Raw genomic sequence first — 25,329 nt, 5'->3', positions numbered from 1 at the left:
GCCATTATTTTATTTAGAGAAGCAGCGTGGCTCAGTGGAAAGAGCACGGGCTTTGGCGTCAGAGGTCATTGGTTCGAATCCCGACTCCACCACATGTCTGCTGTGTGATCTTGGGCAAGTCACTTAACTTCTCTGGGCCTCAGTTACCTCATCTGTAAAATGGGGATTAAGACTGTAAGCCCCACGTGGGACAACCTGATCACCTTGTATCCTCCCCAGCACTTAGAACAGTGCTTTGCACATAGTAAGCGATTAACAAATGCCAATTATTATTATTATTATTAATAGGTAAACATAATCCCTCCCCTTAAGGAGTATACAATCTAGTGGGTTATCTTTGAAACTCAAAGTACACTGTTCTCTTACCCTCTTTATGTTATTATTATTATCATCATCATCATCAATCGTATTTATTGAGTGCTTACTGTGTGCAGAGCACTGTGCTAAGCGCTTGGGAAGTACAAATTGGCAACATATAGAGATAGTCCCTACCCAACAGTGGGCTCACAGTCTAAAAGGGGGAATAATAATAATAATGATGGCATTTATTAAGCACTTACTATGTGCAAAGCACTGTTCTAAGCACTGGGGTGGTTACAAGGTGATCAGGTTGTCCCATGGGGGGCTCACAGTCTTAATCCCCATTTTACAGATGAGGTAACTGAGGCACAGAGAATTTAAGTGACTTGCCCAAAGTCACACAGCTGACAATTGGCAGGGCCGGGGTTTGAACCCGTGACCTCTGACTCCAAAGCCCGGGCTCTTTCCACTGAGCCACACTGCTTCTCTCTAATTATTATTATATTTGTTAAATGTTTACTTTGTATCAAGTGTAGCTGATGTAGCTACAAATCAATCAGGTCGGACCCAGTTGCTGCCCACAGCATGGCTCAGTGGAAAAAGCACGGGCTTGGGAGTCATGGGTTCAAATCCCAGGTCCGCCGCTTGTCAGCTATGTGACTTTGGGCAAGTCACTTCACTTCTCCGTGACTCAGTTACCTCATCTGTAAAATGGGGATTAAGATTGTGAGCCCCACATGGGACAACCTGATCACCTTGTATCCTCCCCAGTGCTTAGAACAGTGCTTTGCACATAGTAAGCACTTAACAAATACCAAAATCATTATTATTTACAGTCTTAGTCACGGGGAGAACGGGATAGTCTGTGTTACGTCATTGTTACCATGATTGTCCCCAGGACCTGAGACATGTTCAGAGAAGCAGTGTGGCTCAGTGGAAAGAGCCCGGGCTTTGGAGTCAGAGGTCATGGGTTCGAATCCCAGCTCCGCCACATGTCTGCTGTGTGACCTTGGGCAAGTCACTTCACTTCTCTGAGCCTCAGTTACCTCATCTGTAAAATGAGGATGAAGACTGTGAACCCCACATGGGACAACCTGATCACTTTGTATCCCCCCCAGCGCTTAGAACAGTGCTGTGCACATAGTAAGCGCTTAACAAATGCCAACATTATTATTATTATTATGTTCAGATTGCAGCAGTTGTCTCAGATGCCAAGTGGGAGGGGTCTACTGCTTAATATGCCCCTAAAGCTCACTAATTACACAACATGTTATCCAGACCACATAGTCCAGAGGGCTTCTGTAGAATGAAGACACCTTCAAGGTGAATTGTTCAAAGACTGCATCAGACATTTTGTCAAAGAACCTCAGCTATAGGTTCTAAACAGCAGATGAGTAGAGGCCCGAAATTACCTTGGGCCCTAAAATAATGCCACCAGAACCAGTTAGACAATCCTCAATCCAGAGATCATGGAGGTATTTGCTCACAAAGTTGCAAAACCACAAGTAAAGTTAAGCCCATGTAACATTACTTAATCAAAATCGATCTAAGAAACACTCCTATGCGACAGAAGCCACCTTATTAAAGTGCCTAGGACTGAGGTGAGCCTTCCCGACTGAAATAGAAGCAGGAGATGGGGAGGAAAGCAAAATGGGTTTTCCTCATGTGAGCAGAAACTTTGGCTTCCACCCACTTTTTCTAGTGAACTTTTACCTTTGTTATCACTTTTTTTTTTTTCTTCAGGGGCATATCAAATTTCTATTTCTCTTTTCAGTGAAGGGCAGCTACAGGGATCGGGAGCTTTGTTATCTATCTCAGTGGGAGGGCAGAGGGATGAAGGGAGGTTATTTTTGTTTGCCATTTGTATGTTGTGCAAGGTCCACAGGGCACAGAGTGATCTCTGCTCTCTCCCTCCCCAGCAATTTCTTCCGCTCTGCCATTTGACTTGCTGGGCTGCGGACAGAACGCTTAGTCTTCTGTTTCGGAACGGGTATATTGCTTCAAGTTTCCTCCAGCTAGTCAGCCAACAGCTGCATTATGGCGAGCATGGGAGACCAGGATGCTATCTCGGTCTCCCAGGGAATCCGTATGATGTTTTATGTCATGAAGCCCAATGAAACTTCGTTCCAAAGCGTAGAAGAAGTTCCCGATTACGTAAAAAAGGTGAGGTGTCTGGGAGGAAGGGATAGCTCTGTGGAGGCTAGTTAACAGGAAGATAAGAATATTAATTGTGGTATTTGTTAAACTCTTACTCTGCTCCAAGCACTGTACTAAGCACAATGGTAGATACAAGGTAATTGAGTTGGACATAGTCCCCAGTCCCACCTGGGGTTTACAGTCTAAGGAGGGTAGGGTGGGGAGAGACATTTAATCCCACTTTACAGATGATGAAACTGAGACCCAGGGAAGTTAAGGGATTTTCCCAGCATCTCACAGCAGGGAAGTGGAGAAGATGGAATAAGAATCCAGTTTCCTGACTCTCAAGAAACATTCCTGTGCTCTGTCCTCTAGGCCACACTGCTTCCCAAGCAGTTTTTTTTCCCTTAATCATTAAGGGTGTACTTTTTAAGCAAAATTGAAAACCTGAAACTTTGACAGAAATTCACATAGTACTTTACAATCCTTTTTCTTTCATTCCTTGTCAGTTCCAGAATGTGATTTATCTTAAACTGTGAGGCAGCGGTTGATTCTTTTTTACTTCCTGAAGGTCAATTACTTACTAGTGCTCAATAAACCTCAATATTATTTCCGTCACTATCTCTGAAAAGCTGCTCAAAACAAATTTTCTTCAATAACTGTACCCGACTGTCCAAGAAAATTTGGACAGAACAATCTCACGATGAGCACATAGGTTAGCAGCCAATAAGCGTACTTAACCCATTTCCTCATTTGAACTCAAACTAAGTTTTCTTGGAGAAATGGCATTTTTCACTTCTGTTTTCTGATGTAGCCGGGAATCAGAAAGACCATTAAATGCAAGCTTATGAAATTCCACCCCTGCAAAAGTCATTGCCACTTTTAGTGACTTGGAGAAGCAAAACCAAATTGGAACAAGGCTCTCTGATGGAGTTTGGAAGGCATCAAAAATTAGTGTCCAAATGTTTGGATACTTAGAAAATCTGAACCTATTTCCTACCTCATTTTAAGGAATTTGACAGCAGACATCCTTCTCATCTAGAGAATAGAGAGAAAAAGATAATCACATTTGCCTCTAGGTGCGAGTTCTTCTGAATATACATGAGTTTTATACAGTACGCCATGATCCAAGCGTAGGCCATTCATTCATTCACTCAAACGTATTTACTGAGTGCTTACTGTGTGCAGTGCACTGCACTAAATGCTTGGAAAATGACAATACAACAATAGACATATTCCCTGCCCACAATAAGCTTCCAGTCTAGAGGAAAGCCTTGAAAGTGTTCATTCATTAAATTAAACATTGATTGACCTGACTCACATTGAGAATACCTGGTTTAAGAACTTTCAGGTAAAGATGCTTTCAAAGTTACTACCTTTTCCACATTTAATTTTGAATCATTAAAAAGGAGTCAGTAATCTGGAAATGGAAAATACACAGATATCATAAAGGAATTCCCAAATGAAAGATATCCCCCCTTAGATGTTGGCTATGTATTATCATTTTACAATTTTTTTTTGTTGGTCTCAATGTTTGATTCTGGCGATGATTTATTCAGCTTTAGCCAGTTGATATTTGCCATCAATCAATCAATCAATCAATCGAATTTATTGAGTGCTTACTGTTGTGCAGAACACTGTTTTAAGTGCTTGGGAGAGTGTGACATAATGGAGTTGATAAACACAGGTCATGCCCTCAACAAACTTACAGTCTAGAGGGGGATGGGGATATGAATATAAATAAATGGGAAGCAGCATGGCCCAGGGAGTAGAGTACAGGCCTGGGAGTTGGAAGGACCTGGGTTCTAATCCTGACTCTGCCACTTGTCTGTTGTGTGACCTTGGGCCGGTCACTTCACTTCTTTTTGCCTCATTTACCTTATCTGTGAAATGGGGATTAAGGCTGTGAACCCCAAGTGGTACAGGGACTGTGTCCAACCTGATTAGCTTGTAACTACCCCAGCACTTCGAACTATGTGCTTGGCACGTAGTAAGTGCTTAACAAATACTATGATTATCATCCTTATTAATAAATTACAGGATTGTATATAAAGCCTGTGGAATTGAGGGAGAAGTGAATAAAAAGTGCAAATCCAAGTGTGAAGGTGACACAGAGAGAATGGTTCTGCCTCCTTTCTGCCACTCCCCTCACATTTCTTGATTTAGGAACTTGGATTTTTTCACCTTCAAATTAATTGTCAGGTTTCTATACACATGCGGACATGGGCTTTCCAAAGTTTATTGACTGCCCAGAATGGCAACGCTATTCTCAGGGTTGCTTAGGAGCAATTCTCCAATGCCCCTCATGTTCCTCATATTCATTTTTAAGGGACTATCCTACTTTTTCATTTTGTTTATGGTATTGCTTTTGCAAAGGAATTCAACCATGGGCATTTGGTAAATGACTTAATCAGGAAATGTGGGAAGAATTTCATCCGTATTGTCTACCGACTGCACCTGATAGCATCTCTTCCTTGGAATTTCCGTTCCAGGCCACTCCATTTTTCATTTCCTTGCTGCTGCTTGAGTTTCTTGTCAGCTGGATTCACCAGGGGAAGCCAGCAAGCCGTGTCGATGACGCTTTAACTTCCCTCTCGGCAGGTGTCCTGTCACGACTTCCAAGGTAAGCCGTGTGACATTTATGAATTTGATGTGACAAAACAAGAATAAAAGGCCAATTTTAGACAGGTGCTGTCGGCATTAGGACGACTCAGTTACATCCATAATTATCTTCGAGAAAATCAGTCCGTGTTAGAAGAATTCAGTTGGGAAGATAATCTGGAGATTTCAAATGGATTGGCCCAAAATAGCAAGCGTTCTGGGGAGGTTGAGACTGCTGATGATGGACTTGCTTTAGAGTTATCTGATTGGTGGAAAGATGCAAGTGGGAAACCAAAACATCATAATAGCTAATTTCAAACTACTAGGGGCTTGGTTTAGTGAAAAAAAAATGGTGGTGGTACTTGCTAATCATTCAGTCATATTTACTGAGCACTCACCGTATACAGAGAGAAACGCTGCATGTGGCTCAGTGGAAAGAGCCCGGGCTTGGGAGTCTGAGGTCATAGGTTCAAATCCCACTCCATCAATTGTCAGCTGTGCGACTTTGGGCAAGTCACAAATTCTCTGTGCCTCAGTTACCTCATCTGTAAAATGGGGATTGACTGTGAGCCCCCTGTGGGACAACCTGATCATCTTGTATCCCCCAGCGCTTAGAACAGTGCTTTGTACATAGTAAGCACTTAATAAATGCCATCATATATATATATGTTACATATTATATACATGTATATATGTATATATATAATATATATATGTATATATATATTCAGAGCACTGTACTAAGTGCTAGGAAGAGTACCATATAAATGCTTACCATTGGGCCAAGCACTGTACTAAGCACTGGGCTAGAAATGGCATATGCAGATTAGACACAATCCCTGCCCTTTTCTTTCATTCCTATATTCCAAAGGTTACTCCCACCCTCAACCAAACACTCATATTCAGAAGCAATTCCTGTTACATAGTAATGAAGGAGTCTGTCATCAAGGCCGGTGAACCTTGTCCTGAGACTGAGAACCCACATGTAGACTGGGAGCCCGTTGTGGGCAGGGATTGTCTCTTTGTTGTTGCATTGTACTTTCCAAGTGTGTATTACGGTGCTCTGCACACAGTAAGTGCTCAATAAATATGATTGAATGAACTGATGGTAGTGCTTCTGGATTTGTATAGTGGCTCAGTCACAAGAACGGAGAGATAATAATAATAATGATGGCATTCATTAAGTGCTTACTATGTGCAAAGCACTGTTCTAAGCACTGGGGAGGTTACAAGGTGTTCAGGTTGTCCCACAGGGGGCTCACAGTCTTCATCCCCATTTTACAGATGAGGGAACTGAGACACAGAGAAGTGAAGTGACTTGCCCAAGGTCACACAGCTGACAATTGGCGGAGTCGGGATTTGAACCCATGACCTCTGACTTCAAAGCCCGGGCTCTTTCCACTGAGCCATGCTGCTTCTCAATGTCATCTCTGATCAATCAATCAATCAATCCATAGTATTAATTGAGCACTTTGGGCAGAGAATTGTGCAATCACTTAGAAGATTATGATGGTTAGGTGACACAGTTCCTGCCCCCGAGATGCTAACAATTTTGCAAGGGAGACAGATGATAATATAATCAATCAGTAGTATTTTTAAGTGGTTACTTTGTGCAGAGCACTGTATTAAGTGCTTGAAAGAGTGTGGTAGAGTTGGTAGACCTGATCTCTCAGCACGGCATAGTGGCTAGAGCATGGGCCTGGGAATCAGAAGGATATGAGTTCTAATCCTGACTCCACCACTTATCTGCTGCGTGACATTGGGCAAATCACTTCACTTTTGTGGGCCTCAATTACCTCATCTGTAAAATGGGGATTAAGACTGTGAGCCCCATGTGAGACAGGGACTGTGGGCAACCTCATTAACTTGCATGTACCCCAGCCCTTAGAACGGTATTTGGTACATAGTAAGCCCTTAACAAGTACCATAATAATTATTATTATAATCTCAATCACTGCTTTATTTATTGAACACTTACTGTGTGGAGAGCACTGTGCCTTCTCTTTTGAACTGAATCAACTCAGTGCAGAAAGCTAGGTTTACCCATCAACTAATTTTTTTTCTTAGGCCTAGTCTCAAATTTGACTAATGGCATTGATTTGGTATTGACTACAATTGATACAGGTTTGATGATCTTGAGTCAAGATTGCAACTGTTCATCCAGTTGTATTTATTGAGCACTTACTGTATGCAGAGCACTGTACTAAGTGCTTGGAAAGTACAATTCAGCAATAAAGACAGACAATCCCTGCCCACATAGGGCTTAAACTGCTGGTTGGGGGAATGTTCCCTTTCATTATAATCAATCAGTCAATGATATTCACTGAGCACCTCTTGTGTGGCAGAGCACCGTACTAAGTGCTTGGGAAAGTACAATACAATAGAATTGGTAGACTCTTTCCCTGCCCACAACAAGCATACAGTCCTTCTCGACTGTGAGCCCGTTGTTGGGTAGGGACCATCTCTATATGTTGCCAACTTGTACTTCCCAAGCACTTAGTAGAGTGCACTGCACACAGTAAGTGCTCAGTAAATATGATTGAATAAATGAATGAAAGAGGGGGAGGCTGTACACTAGGGAGAACGCAGTATAACAGAGTTGGTAGACATCAATCAATCACTCTTATTTACTGAGCACTTACTATATGCAGAGCACTGTACTAAATGCCTGAGAGAGTACGATCCAAAAGAATTAGTGGACATGTTCCCCGCCCATAATGAGTTTCCAGTATAGAGGGGAGACAGACAGTAATATGAATAATAATAATAATGGCATTTGTTAAGCAGTTATTATGTTCAAAGCACTGTTCTAATATACAATTTAAAGATATATACATAAGTACTGTGGGGTTGGGGGTGAGGCGAACATCGAACATCCAAGGGTCATGGATTGAAGTGATTGAGTTTACAAAAACAAATTACAGGTAAGGGGAAACAACCAAGTTCAAAGATACATGGGTATGCTCTATGGCAGTAGTGGGGTGGGGTAACTAAGTAATTAGTGGAATTTCTTTTTTTTTTCCCTTAAATGGCATTTGGTAAGCACTTACTATGTGCCAGAGAATGTAATAAGTGCTCTGTCACTTGTCTGCTGAGTCACCTTGGGCAAGTCACTTACTTCTCTGGGCCTCAGTTACCTCATCTGTAAAATGGGAATTGAAAATGCGAGCCCCACGTGGGACAGGGACTGTGTCCATCCTGATTTGCTTGTATGTACCCCAGCACTTAGTACAGTGCCTGGTACATATTACGTGCTTAGCAAATACCATAATAATAATTATAATTATTATAAGATAATCAGATTGGTCAGAGTCCATGTCCCACATGGGAATCACAGTCTTAGTCCCCATTTTATAGATGAGATAGCTGAGGCACAGAGAAGCTAAGTGATTTGCCCAAGGTCATACAGCAGACAAATGGTGGAGCCGGAATTAGGACCAGACCCTTCTGACTCGCAAGTCTGAGCTCTATACATTAGACAACACTGTTTCTCCAAATATGCAAATTTGAATCTTCAAATACGAAGGGTTGAAAAATAGACAGAGTTCTAGATATAGAGTCATAACTATGGTAGAAATAAGACACATTTACATCTTTCTATCTCTATGTAACAATATCATATAGATTTAAAGTAAAAATGGTAATCGGTCAATACCAAACCCACCGCGTCACAATTACCACTCATTACTGAATGCGTGTGGGAGGAGAGGAAGGATAGGAAAGAGAAGAATCTGGACGGCGTTGTCGGTGTAGAAGGGGCATCTTAAGCAACAGGTCTACACTAGGAAGACCGGGAAGTTTCCAGGGAAACTATTCCTGGAATGTTTCTTCACGGAATAGTTTCCCTGGAGGTCCAGGTGTTTGCGTTAGTGTCCCCTCTGAATGTCCTCACTCCAGCTTCTCAATCATTCTTCCCGCCCCAGGGAGCCTTTGAGTCAGCTTTATTTCTCCCTTGCTTAGTTCTTTGAAATTGTGAGAGCCTTTTTCATTGTTGTTGTTGTTGTTCTTCCACACGCTCGTTTCCTGAGAACCGTTGCTGCGTCCCACCCAGTAGGGCAAGGGGGCTTGTGTTTTTGTTTTCTTGGTATAATAGAAACAAATGGCGGCAAAAAGGGAAAACTCCACACACTGACGTAAATATAATCAGGGCTCGTCAATGCCACAGTGCAGTTTCTTTCTCCACGGACACAGTTAAGAAGAACTCGGGCCACAAAGAGTAGGTTTGTAATTAAAAGTTTTCGCTTAAGGTTAATTTACGTGAGCTGCCCATATTGTCTTCTTTCTGTTTTAAAAGGCAGGGCTTTGAGAGTTCTCTAATTATTTGCAGTTGGCATCCAAATGGCTTAAATGTGTCTTTTTTCCCCTCCTCATTTTGCCTCCAAAGAGTCTTGAAAACATAATAAAAATTCTCTAGTCCGTAAGTCCATTTCATTATTTCAAAAGCTCTAGGTATGTTCCTCCTGCTGATTGCATGAAATTAGTTGGGTATATAAAAATGAGAAACCTTTTAGCCATTGATGAACTCTCAAAATCACGATGTTGTCTCAGAACACCTGGAGATTCAAATGCGTGTCACCTTCTCTTTTAAACTAAATCAAACCACTTCAGAAAGCTGTGTGTTTCACCCATCACCTATTTTTTTTTTCCTTAGGCCTAGTCTCAAATTTGACTTTGTCTAAAACCTATATAAATTTGGTGGAATGGGGATGGGGAATGTTGGACTTCATTGCAATCGATCAATCAATGGCATTTATTGAGTGGTTACTGTGTGCAGAGCAGTGTACTAAATGCTTGGAAGTGTACAACAGAGATGTGTCTACCACAGGTGGTAGACACGTTTCCTCACCACAATGAGCTTACATTCTAGAGAGGAAAACAGGCACTGATATAAATAAATCATTTACGGATAATAATAATAATAATGGCATTTATTAAGCGCTTACTATGTGCCAAGCATTGTTCTAAGCAACGGGGGGAAAGACAGTAATCAGGTTGTCCCACGTGGGGCTCACAGTCTTCATCCCCATTTTACAAATGAGGGAATTGAGGCCCAGAGAAGTGAAGTAACTTGCCCAAAGTCACACAGCTGACAAGTGGCGGAGCTGGTATTTGAACCCATGACCACTGACTACAAAGTCCATGCTCTTTCCACTGAGCCATGCTGCTTCTCAAAAATGAATGACTTGCTTAAAGTCACACAGCAGACATGGTGGATCCAGGATTAGAACCCATGACTTTCTGACTCCCAAGCCCGTGTTTTTTCCACTAAGCCACGCTGCCTGTCTGCGAATATAAGTGCTGTGGGGCTGAGGATGGGGTGAATACCAAATGCTCAAAATGCTCAAAAGGTACAGGATCCAAGTGCATAGACAACGCAGAAGGGAGAAAGAGTCAGGGAAAAGAGGGCTAAACTGAGGCAGGCCTCTTGGAGGAGATATGACCTCAATAGCACTTGGAAGGTGGGAATGGTGGTGGAATGAGGGGCTCAGATTGAGCCCCCTCCTTCCTCTCCCCCTCTTTCCCCTCTCCATCCCCCCCACCTTACCTCCTTCCCCTCCCCACAGCACCTGTATATATGTATATATGTTTGTACGTATTTATTACTCTATTATTTATTTATTTTATTTGTACATATTTATTCTATTTATTTTATTTTGTTAATATATTTTGTTTTATTGTCTGTCTCTCCCTTCTAGACTGTGAGCCCGCTGTTGGGTAGGGACCGTCTCTATATGTTGCCAACTTGTACTTCCCAAGTGCTTAGTACAGTGCTCTGCACACAATAAGAGCTCAATAAATACGACTGAATGAATGAATGGTGTTTATGGAGGGAAATGTGCATTCCGGGCCAGAGAGAGGATTATGCTTGCCCATTCAGCTTATTGGGTGAAAAAATTGGGATGATATTCACTAGTATTCATTTCATGAAAATCTAGGTCTCTTTCCAAGACTAAGGTGTTGTTCTCTGTGTATGTGGGTGCTCAGTGTTGGCCATTACCTTGAATTCCTTTGAATGCACAAAGGCTTCACCGCGCTTGAGTTCTGAAAGAAAGGAAAAAGTGGCACAAATAAACACTGCAGTATCTTCTTTTCTCTGGAGTTGCTCTTCTTTAGAATTAAAAAAATAAAAAGGCCGACTATCCTTTTTTAGGTTAGGCTTGAATAGCCTTAGCGTGTTACAAAATGTCAGTCCCTTTAAAGAGAAGATAATGTTAAGTGTTTGCTACATGCCAAGCACTGTTCTAACCACTGGAGCAGATACATGTTAATCAGGTTGGACACAGTCCCTGTCCCACGTGAGGCTCACGGTATAAGTAGGAGGGAGTAGATTCAAACCTGTTTTACAGTTGAGGTAACTGAGGCATGGTGAAGTGAAGTTACTTCCCCAAGGTCACGCAACAGACAAGTGGCAGAGCTGGGATTAGAACCCAGGTCCTCTGACTGCCAAGCCTGTGCTCTTTCAACAAGCCCATGATGCTTCTCTGTTGGTGATTATCTGGCACTAAAGTAACCTGAACATTTCAGTGTAATTCAGTCAATCAAACAAATTTTTATCTATTACTTCCTGTACACAGAGTGTTGTCTTACATACTTGGGAAAATACCATAGAGCTAATTGACCCAATCCCTGTATTTCCCAGTCTTTCACTGAGGAAAGGAATTCATTTAGTAGAGACTGTGAGAAGAGAGGATACAAATGTAATAACAATAATAATAATAATAATAATGGCATTTTATTAAGCGCTTACTATGTGCAAAGCACTGTTCTAAGCGCTGGGGAAGTACAAGGTAATCAGGTTGTCCCATGAGGGCTCACAGTTTTAATGCTCATTTTACAGAGGAGGTAACTGAGGCACAGAGAAGTTAACTGACTTACCCAAAGTCACACCGCTGACAATTGCAGTGCTAGGATTTGAACCCATAACCTCTGACTCCAAAGCCCGTGCTCTTTCCACTGAGCCATGCTGCTTCTCTGTATCATTTAGCTCATTTGATAAGCATGACAGAATAAGGTAGAAGGATTAGATCTCCCTCTCAGTCCCTGCCTGACAAGAAGAGAGACGAGAAACTTGACAAAAACGGCTAAAACAATATGTCAGCCTAACCCACAGCATCAGGGGAAATCACAGTGCAAATCATTAACAGCTGAGGGTTAGATTAACACGCCATTGATTGTATCCTCTCCTAGGGACTAATTTTCATTTTCTCAACTAGCCGGAGAGGTTTGCCACTTCCTTAGAAAGTCTGTGGCTGGAAGGAATATGGTGAGGGTCAGACTCTTCATCCATTTGTTAGAAAATGGGCTTCGGGAGCATCACTGAAAAGAGCCGTTTCATCTGTGAGAAGAGAAGCTGGGGAGACCACAAACATGTTTTTCCACTTCCCCGCCTATGTCATGGAAATGGTGCCTGCAGACCTTGCAGAAAAACAATGTTTATTAGCTCTTCCTGATTTCATTGTTACATAAAATTCAAAGTATCGTAAAGATTAGCAGCACTGCTCCTTGGTATTGCTACAGAAGATGCATGCTGTATCTTGAAGAGCAGAATGTAAGGGAACAGTCTAATCACAGACAAGATCATATCTTGTTTACAGGTCTGTCTGACAGGCAAGGATGCGTAATAAAAGTCCAGCTGCATTTAGGGCAAGATTCTGGCTATCAATCAATCAATCAATCGTATTTATTGAGCACTTACTGTTTGCACAGCACTGTACTAAGCGCTTGGGAAGTACAAGTTGGCAACATATAGAGACAGTCCCTACCCAACAGTGGGCTCACAGTCTGAAAGGGGGAGACAGAGAACAAAACCAAACATACTAACAAAATAAAATAAATAGAATAGATATGTACAAGTAAAATGAATAAATAAATAAATAGAGTAATAAATATGTACAAACATATATACATATATACAGGTGCTGTGGAGAAGGGAAGGAGGTAAGATGGGGGGATGGAGAGGGGGAATGCATGAATGCATAATTCTGCTGGATGTCTAATAACAATAATGATGGCATTTATTAAGCGCTTAGTATGTGCCAAGCACCGTTCTAAGCACTGGAGGGGATACGAGGCGATCAGGTTGTCCCACTTGAGGCTCACAGACTTAACCCCCATTTTGCAGATGAGGTAACTGAGGCCCAGAGAAGTGAAGTGACTTGCCCAAAACCACACAGCTGACAAGCGGCGGAGCCGGATTAGAAACCATGATCTCTGACTCCCAAGCCCGGGCTCTTTCCACTGAGCCACGCTGCTTCTCCAGGACAGGCAGTTTATAATTCATGATGTATATTCAGATTATTTTTGTTTACTGAAGTTGGACTAGCATACTCTAAGCAGAGACATTTACATTATGACATTTCCTCTACATATATATGTTAAAGGAGCCAAATTCAATAGAACCCCATACCCAGGCTAAAACTAGTGAGGTGAGGAAGAAATGAGAAATTTCATTGACTCTTTATTGAATCTAATCCTAATAAAAAAGCATTAAACATGGCTTGTGAAATCCTGCTACTGACTTACATGCTTATGAGTAAAAATAATTGCCAGTTGGTTAGGGGGTGTTGAGAGCTGAATTTCTAACCTGAAGCTAGAATTTTGGGTTCCAGTTTGTTATCTTTGTGTTTTTTGAGGGTCTTTTTTTTAACAAAATGCATTATACCCAGGAAAATGCTATTCCAGATGTTAACTTCCTACAGAATCTGCATTATTCTCTAATTTACTCTGTGGAAATAGCAGATTCATTCATTCATTCATTCAATCGTATTTATTGAGCGCTTACTGTGTGCAGAGCACTGTACTAAGCGCTTAGGAAGGTCAAGTCGGCGACATATAGAGACGGTCCCTACCCAACCGCGGGCTCACAGTCTAGAAGGGGGAGACAGACAACAAAACAAAACATGCAGACGGGTGTCAAAATCGTCAGAACAAATAGAATTGAAGCTATATGCACAGCATTAACAAAATAAATAGAATAGTAAATATGTACAAGTAAAATAGAGTAATAAATCTGTACAAATATATATACAAGGTCTATGGGGAGGGGAAGGAGGGTTGGGTGAGGGGGTGGGGAGAAAGAGAGGAAAAAGGGGGATCAGTCTGGGAAGGCCTCCTGGAGGAGGTGAGCTCTCAGTAGGGCTTTGAAGGGAGGAAGAGAGCTAGCTTGGCGAGCAGATTATGACTGTAATGCATTAGGGGATCATGCAGGGCTACTTTCTAGGGAAGAAGCACATGTTTCTTGGTGCACAGATCTCTGCCACTTTTACAATGTGTATACCCAACATATGTCTATAAGTCATTACAGCTAGGTCACTCTGGTCTCTGGCGAAATTTTCCATTCCTAATTTTCTGTTTCAACCCCGAATTCCAGCTTATCAGGATATTTTTTTGTTTGTTTTAAAATGAGAAATGAGATCCTTTAAAATGATCTGCCCCTTCCTAATGATATTTAAACTGGATATCTATAATATGTGTTTAATTTAGGCAGCAATGACAACTTTGGCACTTCTAATCTATAAATGAGTTGGTGGCAGCAATATATATCTGTGCTTATTTACTTAAAGGGGATATAGTTCTTTTTTTCTAATATCAAATTTAAGACTAGTTAAAATTAGAATGGTTAAAAATTCCACTAGAAAAGGCCACATTATCTTAGGATCTAAAGGCCCATTTGTGTCCCGTGTCCCTATTTAAAGCATTTGCCATTTCTTTTTAGGGCTTATTCATTGAGTCTGTAAATGTCCTCTTGTCAGTGTTAATAATTATGGAAAGTCAAGCACAGAAGCTATTAGACCAGTCTGCCATTGGGAGTTTAAAACACAAGCAGTAAAAGTTCCAGGGTTCTTATTCATTCACTCATTCATTCAATCGTATTTGTTGAGCGCTTACTTTGTGCAGAGCACTGTACTAAGCACTTGGGAAGTACAAGTTTCCAACATATAGAGATGGTCCCTACCCAACAGTGGACTCACTTAGAGGTGTGAATTTAATTATATTTAGCACCATTTCTCTGAACAAATAGAAATAATTTCCCCAACCTGCCATGGTAATTTGATACGATGTTATTTTTTCTCATTGCTCTCTGGAATAAATCGTATCCATCGGTCTGTCCTCCGTTCACGCAATGACATTTCATTGCAAAATGACCCAGGCAAACAGAATCACACTCTATGAGGGATACAGTGTTCTGCATATGCTAAATATTGAGGAAAAAGTGGTATTCCACTAGATGGAGCAAAGTGGCAGCAATTTTGCGGATGGGCAGCTGGATTTGCAAGGTTAGCATGAAGAGTTTGTGGAGAAGAAAATATTTCTCTCCTATATGATTCAAATCAACCTACTTCTGAAACTGAATATAATTCCACTTGCGACATTCTTCTTTGCCAATTTCCGAGTGAGGAAGACCATTAAAAACATAGATGATTCTTTCGGTCTTCTTCTTTATTCAGTTTTCCACGTTACGGCCTGGATGTGCCCTTTTAGAAAATCACTGAATACGTATTTTCAGTGAAGGGAGTGAAAAGGGGAGAGGGAGAGAGAGGTACTTGATCTGCAGGAGTTGCGGCTACATGAATGAATGGGATTTTTAAGGGATATCAAAATGCAGATAAATCCTTACTGGGAGATTCTCTTATTAAAAGGTTTTCTACATAAAATCATACTTTCCTTGTTTTGTTCACACACCTATTGTGAGTTCCAATTTGTCATATCTCTAAGCCTGGGGCAGGGGCAGGGAGGTGGGGGGTAGAACTTTAAAAAAAAAAAACATCTGGAGCAGCAATCAAGCACCCTACCAAAGCATCAGCGGAACTGCAGATTCACTGACAGGTCAAATTCCTAGTGTCAGGGGAGAGAACGATGTGGGTGTGTAAAAAGAGCCCTCCTCTTCAATTGGAAGAATGAACTACAGGCCAAAAGACAGCACTAAATGATAAGGCACAAGACAGTTCAGTCCTAATATCAATAATAATACTGGTTAAGTGCTATGTGCCAAGCACTGTACTAAAATGCATGATAATCTCCAGACACAGTCCCTGTCCCACTTGGGGCTCACAATCTAAGTCTGGAGAAAGGATTTTCTAGGTTTAGGAAACCAAACCCACAGTCTACAAATGACTACGTCCTTCTTTCTTCTTCTTCCTCTTCCTTCTGCATCACCCTGACTTGCTCCCTTTATTCATCCCTCCTCCCAGTCCCACAGCACTATGTCCATATCTATCATTTATTTATTAATATTAATGTCCGTCTCCTCTTCTAGACTGTAAACTCACTGTGGGCAGGGAATGTGTCTGTTTATTGTTCTACTGTACCCTTCCAAGCGCCAGTACAGTGCTCTGCACACAGTAAGCCTTCAATAAATACGATTGACTGACTGACTTGCATTTGTTAAGCGCTTACTATGAGCCAAGCACTGTTCTAAGCACTGGGTGGGGGTGTTCAAGGTAATCAGGTCGTCCCACGTGGAACTCATAGTCTTAATCCGCATTTTACAGATGAGGTAACTCAGGCACAGAGAAGTAAAGTGACTTGCCCATAGTCACGTGGCCGAGCCGGGATTAGAACCCATGACCGCTGACTCCCAAGCCTTTGCTCTTTCCACTGAGCCACACTGCTTGTCTTTAGTGCCTTGCTCTGCACACTGTAAACACTCTATAAATACTATTGACCAATTATTTGATGTGTGCCCATATGTTTCTGTTATTCTTTTTGTTGCTGATACTGATGGTGATACTTTGAAGCAAAAATCACCACTACCAGGGAATGTCTTTGGGCGTATAAGGTGTGATCCTAAAGACGAGGGGTAGTCATATGTACTGGACACATTCTTGGTGCGGTGCACTGTAATAGGTTCCTGGGAAAGACAAGTCCTAAATCTGTCTTTTCAGTGAGTTTATCCATGCCTTTTCCAGTAGGCCACACTGCTTCTTCACTGCTTACCTAAATCCCACGGTCACCAGCTAGTGACTGAACAGAGACTACAATTTAGGAATTGAATCATTATTATTATTATCTTATTACATTATATATTATTATTAATAATAATAATGAATGTGGCATTTTTTAAGTGCTTACTATGTTCCAGGCACTGTACGTCACACTGCAAGTGAATCAGGTTGAACACAGTCCCTGTCCTACATGGGGATCGCAGTTTTAATCTCCATTTTACAAATGAGGGAACTGAGGCCCAGAGAAGTGAAATGACTTTCCCAGGGTCTCAGGGCCAGACAAGTGGCGGGGACGGGATTAGAACTCAGGTCCTTATGACATCCAGGCCCATGTTCTAACCACTAGACCAGACTACGTCTCTTCAACCTTTACAGAGAAGCAACAAGACTGTGTGGGAAGACCAATGGCGTGGAAATTAGAAGACCCACATTCTAGTTTTCATTCCACCACTTGCCTGAAAGGTGAGACCCTGATCTGGGCCTCAGTTTTCCCATTGGAGAAAAGTTGCTTCTTCTCCCTCCCCCTTAGACAGGGTGTCATGTGGGACAGGGATTGTTGTTGACCTGATAATCTTGTATCCACCGCAGCGCTTAGTACAGTGCTTGGCAATGCTGTAAGCACATAATGTGTCTCACCACCTTTATTATTACACTAGACCATCACCTCATGAGAAGTTAGGCCTCCAGGTAATTTTAAAAGGGTTACTGTGAATTATTTTTTAGACTTTTTTTCTCTCAAGGTGAGGGTTTAGAAGGCTGGACCTAAAATTCCAGAGACTAAAGGCATTTTGAGAAGGGAAAGGTAAAGAAAGAGAGGGGCCTTGGTTTAAGATTCAGAGTCTGGAGGGAACATTTTGGAAAATGTAGGTGCTATTTCCTGCAATCAAGGGCTTTCCAGAGCTTGATAATCATTTCCCAGCTGTATCATTCTGTTGAATTGTTTTTAGTCGTGGGTATTTCATGGCTGGTTTTGCATGTTAAAAATGGGAGAGGATCATATTCATCTCGCTGATAGAAAGCAGGGAATAGAACTCCCACTGCTCCTCCCGCTCTCCCTCCACCTTGAGGGAAGTTTGGCTTTGTGCTAAAGTGTGAAAAAAGGCTCGACTGTAGTATGTCAGGCATATTTCAGCTCGATTTGTGTCAACCCTAATAAGTCAGTTGACAGGCTAATAAATTGGGTGTCTGCTCAAAACCTGGCACCTGTACAGGAAATAAATGGGGATTTCAAGTGCAGGCGGGTTCACTTTGTTTTGCAAAGGAAAATTTTTCAGGAGCATTCTCTCTCTTTCTTCCTCTCCCACTCTTTCCCTCTCCTTCTTCCCCCAACCCACTTCCATGTTTCTTTCTCTCCTTCTCCCTTTCCCTATCCCCCACTCTGCCTCTCTCTCAGACACTCTCTCACACACACACGTCTCTCCCTCCATTTCTATTCCCCACTTTCTCTTTCTCTCTGCCCCCATTCCCCCCCCCCACTTTCTCTCTCTTTCCTCACCTCCTTTCTTTCCATCTTTCTCTTACTGAAGTTACTTTCCAAATTTATTCCAATTAGGATGGGGCCCCTATTTCTTCTGAGAAAGCTATTTTCAGAGCATCTTTGGCAGTGAATGTTTCGACCTTTTTTCCTCAGAAGGGCAGCATTTCTGAGCGACGGAGCTTTTAATAAATCGGATATCACATAATAGCTGCACGAGCGACTGCCGATTATTAGAAACACCTTGCGCTATTTGCTCACCATTTTTGGATGTCTGCACTTTTGCCCCAGGCTGTACTGGAAATGGAGGGGTAACTTTCAGGTTGAAGTTTTTCAGCAGAAACACAGGAACCCAATAAGGAAAGAAGGGGGGAAAAAGTCCCTGTGGACATTCAGCTAAATTTTCCTGTGAGTGCCTCACACATCAGAGCTAAATTCCACTTCAGTGGCTTACTAGCAAATCTGGTCGGGGAAACTGAGGTCTTTTAGTTTTTTTTTTATTTTCCTTGGGGATCAAAAGGCAAGGATAAAGCCAGACAAGCATCCTGTCAATTTTTCCCCTTTTTCTTTCCCATTTGCAGTTGAACCTCTTAGAGCTGATGGACTCATTTGGGAATCAGGAGGGTTCCAGAATGTAGTTAGTACTCTAGAACAGGTTGCTATATAGAAATGTCTCCCTTGATTGGGAAGAAAAGTAGAATGACAGTTTGCTTTGTTCTCATAGATGTTACGATTTGGTTCATCAGTTTCATAATTATTTCAACTCAAAGCATAGAATGCTTGAAAGATTACAAAAAGTAGGCCAACAAGATGAAGACTTAGGGTATGCAATCATTTAAAAAGAAAGGCCGGAACATGTGCTTTTCTCAGTGTGAAAGCCCCTGATTTCTGGATTACACTATGAAGGCATAAACTGGGGAAGACCGAATTGCATTTTTCAGATGGGTATGCAGGATTTGCAGTAAAGAATTCACCATCTCTTACTCTTTAGGATGCGCTAGAGCTTTGGAAGATTGCATCTTATTTGTAAGGACAGGAGCAAATACTGTGTGCAGGGAATATGTCTATTAATTGTTGTATTGTATTCTCCCAAGTGCTTAGTACCATGCTCTGCACACAGTAAGTGCTCAATAGATATGAATGAATGAATGAATACCACAAGCTATACCATAGTAATAATGCTATCTCTTAAATGTTTACTATGTGCTAAACATGATGTTAAACATTGGGGTATTAGCAAGATAATGAGAGCAGACACAGTCCCTGGTCCACATGGAGCTCAGATTCTAAAAAGGGTGGGAGAACAGCTCTTTTATCCCCATTTTACAGATGAAGACAAGGTAAGTTAAAGTCAGGATGGCCAGGTTTGAAACCCTGGGTGGCCCTGGACAGTGGAAATTAAGGACTCCAGGTCGTGAGAAGGAGTATGGTATAGTGGTTAGAGAACGAGCCTGCGAGTTCAGAAGGTCAGGGGTTCTAATCCCAGCTCCGCCTCTTCTCTGCTGTGCGATTTTAGGCAAGTCACTTCACTTCTCTGGGCCTCAGTTACCTCATCTGTAAAATGGGGCTTGAGACTGTGAGCCCCACATGGGGCAGGGACCGCGTCCAGCTCAATTTGATTGTATCCACCCCAGAGCTTAGTGCAGTGCCTAGTACATAGTAAGTACTTAACAAATATTATTATATTATTATAAAGCACACCTTTTCCACATGCTCCCAGGGCACAGTGCCCAGGCCACTCCAACACTGCCGAGGCTAGTTTTAGAAGGGCAGGAGCAAGATGGTGGCCAGGGCTGGGGGTGGAGCAATAGGAGGGAAGACTGTTCGTTGTCAAATTGGCCATATGGGCCAAGTTGTCCTTTGGGGTACTGGGTGGGTACTCAGAGGGAGATCTCAGAGGGCACTGAACCCAGGGAAAATGTCCAGTGTCCAGTGAAAAAGTAAAAACCATGGAAGACAGTGTGGTCTAATGGAAAGAGCATTCAGGAAACAGGTTCCAGTTCCAGTTTTGTCAGTCCCTTTAGCCTACTGAGAAGCAGCGTGGCTCAGTGGAAAGAGTCCAGGCTTTGGAGTCAGAGGTTATGGGTTCAAATCCCGACTCTGCCAATTGCCAGCTGTGTGACTTTGGACCAGTCACTTAACTTCTCTGGCCTCAGTTACCTCATCTGTAAAATGGGGATGAAGACTGTGAGCACCCCGTGGGACAACCTGATCACCTTGCAACCTCCCCAGCGCTTAGTACAGTGCTGTGCACATAATAAATGCTATCATTATGATTATTATTATTACTGTGTAAGCTTGCTCTGCCTCAGTTGTCTCATCTGTGAAATGGGATGATACCTGTTCTCTCTTCCTCTTAGATTAAGAGCTCTCCATAGGACAGGAAATGTGTCCCATCTGATTATCATGTGGCTGCCCCGGTGCTTACCACACCACACACCCTTAATGATGTTTGTTATTTTATTACCATGATCATGATTATTATTGTTATCATTATTTTTCAATCCTCAATCTCAAACAAGAGTCCCTAAAAGTAAGCTCTATGAGAACCAGGGTCTGTACATTATTTAACTTTCATTTTCCTCTACCCTGGCACTTATTCTCTCATACTTTGCACATAGTAGACACTCGATAAATCCTGTTGAATGAATGGAAAGGACTTCCTCGTTCACTCCTCAAGCACAGGGACACTTTCTGCCATCTGTATGCTGTACTTTCCCAAGTCCCTAGTCCAGCATTGCGGATAAACACTCAATGTCTACTTCTAATTGATTAACATTTACTGATTTTGAGGAATGGCTAGTAGTTCTAATATTCAACAGATAGCTTGTGCATTTCAAGCCCACTGCAAAGGAAGAGTCTTTGATTCAGGAATGTTTACAACAGAAACGGATGCGTCCGTCTTAAATGTTAGAGCATGTTCATAAGCATCTCTTTATATAATGGAAAAACACTAAGGCTCAAAGATCTGGTCAGTTGATTGCCAAAGGTTGATTGGACTGTGTCTACTCCATCTAATAAGCCACAATCATTTACTATGGGTAGGATTCAGGGCAAGATATAACAGAAAAGCATCATATTCCCTCCAAGATCTATTGATTGATGAGCTACAGAAATACGGTGTATTATTCATTCATTCATACAATCATATTTATTGAGCACTTACTGGGTGCAGAGCACTGTATTAAGCACTTGGAAAGTACAATTTGGCAACAGAGACAAACCCTACCCAACAATAGGCTCACAGTCTATCTTTTATGCTATCTGAAGTATTTAGTACAGTAATCTGCAAATATAGAAGCTCAGTAAATATCATTCCCCAACTAGACGACAAGCTCGTTGTGGGTGGGAAAATTGTCGGCCAGTTCTGTTGTGTTGTACACTCCCAAGAACTTAGGACAGTGCTCTGCACACAGTAAGCCCTCAATAAATAACACTGATTAATTAGTCTACAGAATAAGATTCTAAATCATCTCCCCAGAAAATGATAATCGTTGATTTTTAAAGCTAGAAAATACAGGGAAGATAGAGCTGTTTTAAAAAAGAAGCATCTTCAACTAAGGGATGTCACTGGAGAAAGCTTCAAAGTTTAAATTAGAAGCCAAGTTGACCGTTTGCTACATATAATAATAATAATGGCATTTATTAAGTGCTTACTATGTGCAAAGCACTGTTCTAAGCACTGGGGAGGTTACAAGGTGATCAGGTTGTCCCACGGGAGGCTCACAGCCTTAAACCCCATTTTCCAGATGAGGTCACTGAGGCACAGAGAAGTGAAGTGACTTGCCCAAAATCACACAGCTGACAAGTGGTGGAGCCAGGATTTGAACCCCTGACCTCTGACTCCCGAGCCCGTGTTCTTTCCACTGAGTCACGCTGCTTCCCGTATATCATGGAAAGTTCCCTGATTATTTTTCATTCTTAAAATGGTGTTGCTGAGAGGAGAAGAGATAAAAGGACCCATGAATAATGAAGGATGAGAGGGGACATGATTGAAATCTACAAATCCGTAGAGGGTGCAGACAGGGCAAACACAGAATTGCCGCTGTTCATCAAATCTCAGAACAAGCCAAGGGAACACTCGCTGTTGCTTCAAAATGATCGGTTCAAAGCCAGCAAAGGTAAATATTTCTTCATGCAGAGGGTGAAAGCATATGGAATTTGTTACTATAAGAAGTTGAGCAGGGTGAAAATATCATCAGGTTCAAGGGGGATTGGGGAGAATTGTTCCAGTAAGAGGACATGACTGAGAGTCCAAAGACCTGGATTCTGATCCTGGGTCTGCCATTTGCCTGTTGTGTGTCTCTGGGCAAGTCACTTAACTGCTCTGTGCCTCAGTTTCCACACCTGTAAAATAGGTACAGAAATAGCTGCTCATTCATTCATTCATTCAATCGTATTTATTGAGCGCTTATTGTGTGCAGGGCACTGTACTAAGCGCTTGGGAAGTACAAGTTGGCAACATATAGAGACGGTCCCTACCCAACAGCGGGCTCACAGTCTAGAAGGGGGAGACAGACAACAAAACAAAACATATTAACATAATAAAACAAATAGAATAAATATGTACAAGTAAAATGTTCTGTTTCCCCCTTGCACTGTGGGATAGAGAAGCAGCATGGCTTAGTGGAAAGAGCTCGGGCTTGGGAGTCAGGCGTCGTGAGTTCTAATCCCGGCTCTGCCACTTGTCAGCTGCGTGACCTTGGGAAAGTCACTTCACATCTCTGGGACTCAGTTCCCTCATCAGTAAAATGGGGATGAAGACTGTGAGCCCCATGTGGGACAACCTGATAACCTCATATCTCCCCCAGTGCTTAGAACAGTGCTCGGCGTATAGTAAGTGCTTAACAAATGTCATCATTATTATAGAGATTCTGCACACAGCTAAGTGCTCGAAAAATATATTTGATGGATTGAATGACCTATTGATTCTTAGAGGTAAAATAAGAGATATAGTGAGTAAAAGTTGGGATTGTTAGATGGAGCATTCCTAAATGTTAGGATTGCTGTTAAGGAGAGCAACCAATGAATGATTCCACCAAACTCCTTACGGAGATAATACTAGCCTTGGTAGGTCTCAGTCATGTCTTTCTTGCACTCATGTTCTTTTGAGTTCTTTTAAAATATTTTGCAATCTCATTGATCTTAAACATTCAGAGAAATTCTCTCTCCAATGGGGAGTAGTCCCCAAACTCTTTAGGAAAAGAATAAAAACTATGGTTTAGGAACTCTTCCTACCTCTCCTAATGGAATGTTGACTTCAAATAATAGTGATAATAATACATTTAGTGTTTGTTAAATGCTTACTATGTGTCAGGCACTGTACTAAGCGCTGGGGTAGATACAAGCAAAGTGGGTTGGACACAGTCCCTGTCCCACATGGGGCTCAGTGTCTCAATCCCCATTTTATAGATGAGGTAAGTGAGGCACAGGGAAGTAAAGTGACCTGTCCAAGGTCACACAGCAGACAAGCAGTGAAGCAAGATTAAAACCCATGACCTTCTGACGCCCAGGCCCATGCTGTATCCATTATCCTATGCTACTTCTCCGATCATGCTCATAGACTGCTCATGCTCTTAGATGATGAACTTTCCTGAAAACACATTTTATGGCATTTGCTAAGTACTTGCTATGTGTCAGGCTCTGTACTAAGCCCTAATTCATTCAATCGTATTTACTGAGCAATTTCTGCGTGCAGAGCACTGCAGTAAGAGCTTGGGAGAATACGATATAACCATAAAACAGAGACATTCCCTGATCAGGTTGAATACAATCCATGCCCCACATGGGGCTCACAGGATTAAACCCCATTTTACAGATAGGCTAAGCGCTCAATAAATACGATTGAATGTATGAGGCCTAAATAAATTCAGTGACTTACCCATGGTCTCACAGCAGAAAAGCAGCAGAGCCAGATCAGAATCTAGGTCCTCTAACTTCCAGCTCTGGGCTCTTCCCACTAGGCCACACAGCTTCTTAATTTCTCTTGTTTATTCTCTCCCAATATGATAGAATTGAATTCTTATTTTTCCTCTTCTCCCAGCTCCCTTTTATTTTCTTGTGCCATGGGACATGGGAGAGAGAAGCAGAAAGGATGGAGGGAAAGGAAAGACAAAATCTAAGAACAAAACGAACCAAATTAGCAGCACTAGAACATAGATCCTAAAGCAGGGCAAACATACAGGCCCCAAATTTAATCAACGCTAGCCTAACTGTAGATGAGCGGACTGAGATTTTTTTTTTTGGTGTTTGCTAAGCAGTTACTATGTGCCAGGCACTGTACTAAGCGCTGGGGTAGATCCAAGTTAATGAGGTTGGACACAGTCCATGTTCCAGATGAAGTTCCCAGATTTAATCCCCATTTTACAGATGAGGTAACTGAGGTACAGCACAGTGAAGTGATTTGCCCAAGGTCACACAGCAGACAAGTGGCAGAGCAGGGATTATTACCCTAGTGAATAGAACACAGACGGTCATGGCCTAGTGTTGCCAGTATGTGTTGCCAGCTTGTACTTCCCAAGCGCTTAGTACAGTGCTCTGCACACAGTAAGCACTCAATAAATACAATTCTTTGATTGATTGATTGATTAGTGCATAGAGCAATGGCCTGAGATTCAAAAGGTCATGGTTTCTAATTCCGGCTCCATCACGCGACCTTAGGCAAGTCACTTCTCTTCTCTGTGCCTCAATCACCTCATCTGTAAAATGAGGACTGAGACTGTGACCCCCACGTTGGACAGCGGCAATGTCCAACCCAATTTGCTTGTATTCACCCCAGCGCTTAGTACAGTGCCTGACACACAATGTAACAATAATAATAATAATGATGGCATTTATTAAGCACTTACTATATGCAAAGCACTGTTCTAAGCG

At 42.0% G+C, this 25,329-nt stretch overlaps 1 protein-coding gene across 1 annotated transcript in view; it reads left to right on the top strand.

The window, feature by feature from the left end:
- Positions 1–2,233: 2,233 nt before the first annotated feature.
- The window catches only part of AGMO (alkylglycerol monooxygenase), a 357,460-nt gene continuing 334,364 nt past the window's right edge, over positions 2,234–25,329 (top strand). The window contains exons 1-2 of the mRNA XM_038772004.1: positions 2,234–2,463; positions 4,929–5,059. Of these exons, the coding sequence (XP_038627932.1) occupies positions 2,338–2,463; positions 4,929–5,059 (257 nt within the window). The 5' untranslated portion in view covers positions 2,234–2,337. The remainder of the gene's footprint in view (positions 2,464–4,928; positions 5,060–25,329) is intronic.

Source organism: Tachyglossus aculeatus, chromosome 2 (genome assembly GCF_015852505.1).
Source record: "Tachyglossus aculeatus isolate mTacAcu1 chromosome 2, mTacAcu1.pri, whole genome shotgun sequence".
Classification (NCBI taxonomy): domain Eukaryota; kingdom Metazoa; phylum Chordata; class Mammalia; order Monotremata; family Tachyglossidae; genus Tachyglossus; species Tachyglossus aculeatus.
This window is presented reverse-complemented; position numbering and strand designations above follow the sequence as displayed.